The sequence below is a fragment of the Cibotium barometz genome, chromosome 53 (genome assembly GCF_041138505.1).
Source record: "Cibotium barometz isolate CiBa-2024 chromosome 53, ASM4113850v1, whole genome shotgun sequence".
Lineage (NCBI taxonomy): Eukaryota > Viridiplantae > Streptophyta > Polypodiopsida > Cyatheales > Cibotiaceae > Cibotium > Cibotium barometz.
In genome coordinates, this window is record NC_141098.1 from 9,374,487 (window position 1) to 9,383,850 (window position 9,364).

Below are 9,364 nucleotides of genomic sequence, written 5' to 3' on the forward strand. Positions count from 1 at the left end.
TAAGCATAATAATGGATGGAATCTCAGAGTGTGAGAATATCCATTTGGCACTTGACCTGATGCCATCCACCATAGCTCCATTTCAAATTGCACACTAAATCTAGGTGAATCAATCTTGCATTTGGAGTAATCTAAAGCTCTATTCATTAACGAAACACTTATTTATTCAATCTTCTAATGCTTAAGAACTTGACTCTTCTCAAGATTAAGCACAAAGAAAAGATTTCCATTACATTCTATAAAAAATAAAGATAATATAATTAAAATGAGACTTAATAGATATCTCTTCCTACAAACAAAAGGAACAAGAAAAGACAAGGACAATCTTAAGCACAAAGGCAAGGAGAATAAAGATAAGATATTTAAAATAAGACTTAATAGATGTTCAAACAAAAGGAATGAGAATTTTTTTGTAGTTTCAAATAATATATCACTTGCAATTGTCATTTGGTAATAGTTAACCATGCAAGCTTGTACTCTCCTCTTACATCCATAAAAACATTGTTGAATAATATATCACTTGCAATTGTCATTTGGTAATAGTTAACCATGCAAGCTTGTACTCTCCTCTTACATCCATAAAAACATTGTTGAATATATTGTACTCAAATGTGCCATTATTCTTCTTCTTTCTCTATCATGGTGACATAGTTCCCTCTATGTATTTTTAATCACCTATTAAGCTAGAAATAGCTAAGTTCTCTTGTTGCCTTACCTTGCACACATTATATAGCCCTGGTAGACCAAAACTTGCAATCGACGAGGCTTGAGCTACTTGAAGAATAGCTTGGAGATGGCACGATATCCTTTCCTACTGATTCCAACTATATCACAAGCCTCCACATCATCTCATTTGGCTTAACCAAATCATAGAAATCTTGGAAGGCTTCTTTTACATAGGTTTAGACTACTTGGAAGCTTTAGAAACTTAATCAAATCACATTTACTTATCAAAAACTTAACCATAGAGACTGATTCACCTGATTCTTGAAGGTTAAACCCTGCAAAATTTTGAACATAGCTTTGAGATATACACATTCTTCATTTATTAGCACCTCCTCTTTTTGCCAAGTTGTCAACATGATTCATTTGTTTATACCTCACCTTAAGGCCCATGGGTGTGCTGTTAAGTTTTTGTATATTGTTTAACCATTTCTCCGAAGCGAAAAACCAAAGTCTCCTTCTTCTCTTTTAGCTCCCTCACTGCTTCTTGAGAAGATTGAAGGAGCAACTTCAACTCCAAAGATACATGCATTGAGTGGGTTCAATACAATCACCAAAGATATATACATTAAGTGGGGTCGTTTCTTAGTTGTAGTGGACTGATTACTAAAAACTAAATAAAAGAGAGTGCAAGTAATTTGGAAGATAACATCCCCACGATGATGAGGACATCATATAGATGCACAAGTTTGCATTGATGGATAGTAAAGATGTAGAAGAGTTAAGCTCAAATGGCAATCATAATATGTTAATGAGCCAACAAGTTGGATGTAGGTTATATTCTTAATGTAAATTTATATAAATAGATGAGAAGAACCAAGATAAATTCCAAGTCGAGGCAATGATCCTAAAATAATTGGCTTTCTCAATTAGAGCTTATAAGACAAAGCCAATGATGATTATGAGAATTATTTGCACAATTGTGAATGTGTAACATGGTGGAATCAATATCGGCACACGAAAGGTATAGGCAATGTAGAAGTTATTCATGTGAAGCCTGATTCTGTTGTGGAAATGGCTAGGACCCTTCAAAATGAGGTAGTTGGTAGAAGAAGTTCGTACCCTATGATTGGCAGAATGAGCACGCCATGACCACCATAGAATGATTTATATGGGTAAATGGTGGTACAGATCTTCTTGGCGTGACATGATATTATAACCCAAGCTCATAGTGTGATGCCTAAAGATTGGGCTTTTTTGTGGCGAGAATACGTCGACAGCTAGGGCAAGGTTCTATTGGTGTTGAATTGGAGTCAAAGTGAAGGTTGCATGCATTGAAGCTTATTGTAGATTTGTGGCGAATATGTCGGTGGCCAAGGTGAGGTTTTGTTGGTGTTGAATTGGAGTCAAAGTAGAGGTTGCGTAGATTGAAGCTCATTGGAGGTATGTGCAAGGTCAAGGGTTCTGCAGGGTCATAACATGGGCTACCATAGGCTTGTACCTACCATGGTCCCTCCATCTAGGGTGTACTTGGAGGGTTAACATTGATGAGGTTAGTTGCAGGTACGTGTTTGTGTGTGCTGTGAGATGTGAGATTTGAAAGAAACATGTGATGCCCATAGTGAAATATGCAGATGACGTACATGGGAATGGACGAAAGGTTTGCTCATGTGTATGTACTCTCCAATTCAACTGCTTTTGTGAAATAGCATGAGTTATGGGCCTGACATTCTCTGAATAGCCAAATTTCAAAAACTCTCTCTAGTCCTCAAGTTCATTGAACATTCCCTTTTCGCTATTGGTCTAACCATTCAATTGCCTACATTCTTATTCCTGCACAATAATAAGGCAGGCCATCGTGATTCCTGACCTTGTTTTATTTTGGATAATCTTAACTTGTTTACTTTAGGTATGGAGGAAGAATACATATAATCAAAGCTGAGATCAAAAGCGGTGAATTTTTGGGTATAGGGGAAGAATGCATAATCATCAAAATGAAGAAGTACCTTTAAAATAATTTGTCAAGCATAATCTTCTACATTAGCAATAAGTTTGGGTTAAAAGTCACACATATTGGTGTCCCCGAGGAGATGCAGTGGGGAGTATACACTTTGTATGACTCGGTGATAGGCAGAGTACGTGCCCCAAGGGTCTTGTCAGATGCAGTGAACAATACTATTGGGGTGAAGCAGGGCCGCTTTCACCCACGCTCTTTGGGCTATACATTGATGAGGTCTCAGACTATGTGGATAGATTGGGTGGCCCAAGGGCGGCCGAGCCTAGCTGGGGTGTTGATACCCATCCTACTATATGCAGATGACATTGTGCTTATCTGAGACACTCCTGAGGGACTACAGAGACTTGGATGCATTGCAGTCATTTTGTGTGGACAAAGATCTCATAGTGAACCTTGGTAAAACAAAGGTTATGACATTTAATACCACACAAGCATGGGTGACTAGAACAAAGACGCAGTTTACATTTAGAGGAGAGCCAGCTGAGTATGTGAGATCCTATGTGTACCTGGGGGTGACCTTCAGAGGGCCGCGGTTTTCTATGAGGGAGGTAGCAGAGGCTAGACTAGCACGAGGATTTGCAGCTTTGGGGGCACTTGAGAGACAGTGCGTAGACATACAGTTTCAAGAGCCACACACGAAACTATGGCTATTTGACACTCTGGTTACATCGACACTTCTCTATGGAGTGGAGATATGGGGGCCTAGTCTTTTCCATAAGAGGAGGGAGCCATTGGCAGGACAGGAGACTATTACGATGGATGGCAGCATATGGAGAGGCCATGAGTGATGATGATTGCACGCATGATTCGGAGCAAGTCATCTGTACCACATGAGATCATCAGGGCAGAGATGGGGGCTGCCCCAATGGTTACTGAGGCTTTATTCAGTGCAGTTACTTTTCTGCATAGAATATGGGAGCTCCTTCAGCAAAAATACCCTCGCCTAGCACTCACTTCCTCCAAACAGCTTGCAGATGAGGGAGACACCCAATGTTGGTATGCCCAAATGCGCACATGGCAGGCCTTGCATGGCATGAATATTGATGCACTCCCGCCTTTTGCTTACAGCCTGGACTGCCCGTTCTTAGATCTTAGCCGTTCAGAGCTGAATCAGGTGATCAGGATGGACATTGTGAGACTAGATACATAGAGGACATGGGTCAAGCCCCCACAGCCGTCGGGCACGAAAATGGCACACTACCATAGTCATTTTCTACACCTCTCTTCGAATGGGTTTATTATACGCCATGCTTACATGGACACACACCTCTCACACACCTCTCACATGGTATTCGAAGTGCTATTGGACAGATTCGCACCTCTTCACACCGGCTGAGGATAGAGACAGGTCGATATGAGGATATAGCACTAGAGGACCGCATATGCCAGCTTTGCCATCAGGAGGTGGAGTCGGAGGAACACTATATATGTCGTTGTACTGGCTACTATGAGATCCAAGGGAGGTACCACTGCATGTTCCGTGAAGGCTTTGGACCTTTGCGTCAAATCATGGGCTTTGAGGACCAAAGGTGCTTAGGGCTCTTCATACTTGAGCTTAGACACCACAGAGAAAGCCTATTGAGGGACAAGAGGGCAATGGGACCAGAGCTGCCTAGACAAAGAGCCCTCACATATTTTTTCAGAGCCAGCACTGTAACCCCACTAGCCTCTACTCCCCCATTTAAAGGCCTACCTAGCAGACCACCCTCCAAAGGAGTCACCTTGGATAGAGCCATTGCCATTTGTAGAGCGAGACGCTCACGACCACAAGGATCGCGTCCATGACTCCCTCACCATCAGCAAATTTGAGCCATCATTGCCCCCGCCACCGGAGGAGTTTACCGCGACGATTCAGCAGTTCAGCTTTCAGCTCTTAGCTCTCTTAGGATGTTACTATTTTCATTCTTTCTTTCAGATTTGTTATGATGAGACATCATCATCATCAATTGTACCTTGTTTTGGTCTCATGGGCCATTTCGGCCTTTAGGAGACGTTAACATATCTTTCTTTCTTTCTTTCTTTCTACTTCTTTGTGTTTTAATTGTGCAGTAGATGAGCATTTTCTTAATCAACATTAATTAGCATAATCATGGATAATTCATACAATCATGTTACATCAGTATCAGAGCATTAGGATCGTGCATAAGGTGATCCTCAGGCATGTTGCATACGGTTTGCAGATAGCTAGGTTTGCAGTAGGGGTTGCGTTTAGGTTTCTTGTAACAACAAACTCTTGCACTGGCGTTCGTTTTTGCATTAGTTTCTTGCAACAACAAGTCCAGTACGACGGACGATGAGATTACTGTTGCAAAAGTTCCCATGGCAGAGATTCTAGTGGAACCATGTTTGGAGCACAGCCTATGGTTGAATGGGGATAGAAGTGGAGCAAAGGTGTATTATGTGGTCTAGTGCTCCAAGTTTAGCAGGAGAGTGATGTCACCACATGCATACTGTAATCAGGTTGCACATGGACATGCTCTTCACCTGCAGGCACCAAAAGGTCAAGAGTCCGAGGGCAAGTGCGGACTGGATTGGCAGCGTTTTTTGGCACTTGGACAAGGAAGTACCAAGCGTCCATGGCTGAGCCTAGTGTAGACAGTGTCTATGTCACTTTATAGGGTCCTGGGCAAATCCTCCACGCCAACCAGCAGCCTACAGGCCGATGAACAGAAACGCAAGGTTTGCACTGCCAGTTCCCAAGACAGCAGACATAGCTACCACATCTTCATCATCCAATCTAGCTTCCATGAGTCTATATGCCTGCTTGAGTGGAGGACAGTACAGTAACCTTCTGTTATGATGCATCATAGCAGGTCTTGCACAGCATACAGTACATATATATGGATCTGTATTTCCGTTTGTAAATATTCCACTCATCATAGACAATGGGAGTAGGTTGGATAAAAAGTCTCTCTCTCTCTCCTTCTTTATGTTTTGATTGTGCAGTAAATGAGAGTTTTCTTAATCACCATTAATTAGTATGATCACACTAGCTTCTGTAGTCATGTCACGGGATAGCACTAATGTATGAGCAGCATGCCCAATATCGAAGTTTTCTTTTTGCCACCAACGGCGCTATTGTAAATGGGTCCTTCTACCCTGCCTCGATTAAGCCTGAGCTCCAAGTCCTGCACTACTTGAATAACATGGTGCCAGAGTCATTTGAACCAACTAGACCAAAGAGCACCACAACCTTGCCTTCCCTCACTTTGCGAAGACACTAAACAAACTCATACATGCAAATCCCCTTAGTGCCTTTCATCACAGCAACTGAAGAACTTTTGCTTCTAAAAGCTATAGGCATGCCCCCTCATCACAGCAACTGAATGTTCTTCTAAAAGCTATCAATTTTCTTCTCAAACACCTTTCTTTGTCTGCTTTTTCTCTTCATACCCCTACTCAGACTTCCCAGACTTTTGGTCTGCAAAACTTTTCAATGCTGTAACCAGCACATACCTCCTCAAACCAGTAGATAAACACCGCCAGCTTCATCTTCCTCACTTTTCGATGCTGTAACCAGAACATACCTCCTCAAACGATCAACTCTGCCAGCTTGCTCTTCCTCAAGTCTGACATGCAGTCAACTGCTTCCTGCAAGGGACTACAACCCTTGGCACCTTCTGCATGGAGCCTGCATTTCAGTACCCATGTGATGTGCTTCATTACATACATTTGAAGATCTGAAAATCCAATCCTTGAACCGTGTTACTGACCCCTCTGATCCCCCTAAAGGATTTGGTTATCTCCAGCTTGTTGAAAGATAAAGCCAATCCACTTTCACTTGACAGTCTTCAGGTAGTCCACTACAAACAGTGAGGTAGATATAGTGCGTCTGCCCCTATAAACACAGCTGCCGCAAAGGACCCACTCCTCTTCAGCTCCAAGGCCTCTCATACCTCCTCACTTAATGCTGCTTATCAGAATGTAATATCAAGGAGAGAGCTACTCTTTTGAAAATATAGGTGATTACTTTGCTGATTTTGGCACTGATGACATGTCAACAGGTGACAATACACAATTCACTGACATGGCATAATGACATGCAACATATTCGATCCACAATTAATTGAAGTGAAGATCTGTTGAATAACTCAATTTCTCTACAAAGTCAGCTATGGCACTATTTTACCATCTTCAAACCTTCACTCCTTCCACTCGTTGCATAGATATTTGAAAGCATTACATATGGACCCGCCTCTTCTGGATCTGATTTGGAAAACTGCTCAGCAGCATCTACTGCCCGATCCTGGTCACCATGAATGTTACAAGCACCAAGCAAGCTAGACCATGCTGATTCAACTTTGTTGGATGGCATAGTTTTGATCAACTCCTCTGCTTCTCTAAGGTGCCCTGCACGGCCAAGAAGGTCAACCATGCATGCATAATGCTCTACAGTGTGTTCTATGCCATAAGTTTGAACCATAGAATAGAAGTGCTGCCTTCCCTCATCGACATACCCTGTATGTGTGCACGCAGTAAGAACACAGAGAAAGGTAACCTTGTTAGGTTTGATGCCTTCAAGCTGCATGTGGTCGAAAAAATTCAAAGCCTCTTTATGATACCCATTCTGGGCACAAGCTGCAAGCATGGTATTCCAACACACAACATCATGCTCGGGCATTCGGCCAAATGTTCTCCATGCATCATCAATGCTTCCACATTTAGCATACATGTTGATCAAAGCAGTTCTCAATACCAAATCCCACTCATATCCATTGTCAACAAGAGCAACGTGGATCTCATTGCCCTCTTTTAGAGCCACCGCATTCATGCAAGCATCAAGAGCACAAAGGAAGGTAACCATATCTGGTTTGACACCAGCAAGCTGCATTTGCCGGAATAGATCCAGAGCATCATGGCCATGCCCACTCTGTACACATGCCGTCATCATGGCACTCCAAGAAATCATGCTCTTCTGCTGTAGCTTGTCAAATGCTTTCCTTGCATCTAGCAGACTACCACATTTTCCATACATATTGACGAGTGCATTCCCTACAATCACATCTTCGTCAAACTTACAGTCGATAATGGCAGAATGGATCTGCTTCCCATCTTCTAGTGATGCAGAAACGGTACATGCATCCAAGATGGACACAAAGCTAATCTTGTCAGGTTTGACACCATCAAGCTGCATTTGACGGAAAAGCTTCAGTGCCTCCTTGCCGTCTCCATTCTCCGTACATGCTGCAATCATGACGTTCCAAGAGACGACATTCCGCTGAGGCATGTGAGCGAACACATTTTGTGCAGCATGCAAAGACCCACACTTGCCGTACATTTGGATGAGAGCTGTTCCAACTGCCACATCTTGCTCAAATCCTTGCTTGACGGCCGCCGTATGGATCTTGTGGCCTTTGTCTAGATCCGCTGTACTGTTGCATGCATCAAGCACACACAGAAAGGTGACCTTAGTGGGCAAGACCCCATTAATCTGCATTTGATCAAACAAGCACAAAGCGTCGATGCCGTTTTGATTCTCAGCACAGGCCGAGATCATAGCATTCCACGCTACCACATCACGTTGCCGCATACAATGAAACACTCTTTGGGCACCGTCCAGACGGCCACACTTACCATACATATTGACAAGGGCGGTGCCCACGACAACATCACAGTCATGCCCACTGTTGACAATGGTAGCATGGATCATGTGCCCCTTTTCCACATCTAACAAGTTCAAGCATGCATCTAGAACACTAAGGAAAGTAACCTTATTCGGTTTAACACCATCTGACTGCATCCGGTCATAAAGATCCACCGCCTCTGTTGCTTCTCCGTTCCGAGCACATGCTGCAATCATGGTGCTCCAAGACACCACATCGCGCTCAGGCATTCTGTAAAAAGTCCTCCTGGCATTGTCCAGTCTCTCATTTTGGGCATAAACTTTGATTAGCACATTCCACGAGCACATATTGGGATGGAGTATATGATCAAAAGCATCTTGTGCATCCACCAAGCTGCCACACTCACCATACATCTCGACCAGACAGTTGCCGAGAAACACATTTCTGCCATAGCCGGATTGGGTTATTTGGGCATGCACATGCTTACCATCAAGCAAGGATTTGGCCATGCCACATTGCTTGATAGCACAGACGAATGATGTGAAGGTTGAGGGCTGTCCTGAAACATGATGTGGGGGGTCAGGCAGCGTTTTTTCAGTGTCTTTGTGTATATAGTGGCAAACCCAAGGGCGCCCATTATTTGGCCTTCGGAGCTCAGACTGATCAGTGGCTAATGGAAAGGAAGGCCATGAGGGGCAACCTTGCAAGAGCGCCATGAAATCATGCGGTTATCAAAGCGGAGCTTCGTTCCTCGTGCAATTGATTCTCCATGCTTTTGCATTCCACTGTGGCCTCAGGCTTCGCATCTTGCCAAGTACCTTGTATATATATATATATATATATATATATATTAAACAGCTCAAGGTCCGGGGGCTCAAGGCAAGTTGTAGGGGCATTATCTCACGTGGACCAATAGCATTAGCGACCTTTACACGTTATGGACGGCATTTTTAAAACATTACGGGCAGCATACCAAGGCCGGATGTATGTCCACCATAGAACTCAGTGCAAACGACGCTCGGCGCTTTTTGGCTTGTACCCGTGTCCTCACGGTTCTGGTGCAATTGCCTTACCGCTAGACCAATCACGTGGTTGTGGTGGGGACTGGTGGCCTTTACTA

The 9,364-nt window shown here is 43.4% G+C and overlaps 1 protein-coding gene and 1 pseudogene across 1 annotated transcript; one reads left to right on the top strand and one right to left on the bottom strand.

Moving 5' to 3' along the window:
• Positions 1–2,973: 2,973 nt before the first annotated feature.
• LOC147608259 (uncharacterized) lies at positions 2,974–4,465 on the top strand (annotated as a pseudogene).
• A 274-nt stretch (positions 4,466–4,739) lies between these two features.
• Positions 4,740–9,064, bottom strand: LOC147608260 (pentatricopeptide repeat-containing protein At5g27110-like). Its single transcript, XM_086789014.1, has one exon. The coding sequence runs from the start codon at positions 8,958–8,960 to the stop codon at positions 6,801–6,803; it is 2,160 nt and encodes a 719-aa protein (XP_086645140.1). The 5' UTR covers positions 8,961–9,064; the 3' UTR covers positions 4,740–6,800.
• Between the last annotated feature and the right edge of the window lie 300 nt (positions 9,065–9,364).

Coding starts and splice junctions, on each gene's coding strand:
- LOC147608260 (XM_086789014.1), bottom strand. CDS start 8,960: ATGGCGCTCTTGCAAGGTTGCCCCTCATGGCCTTCCTTTCCATTAGCC.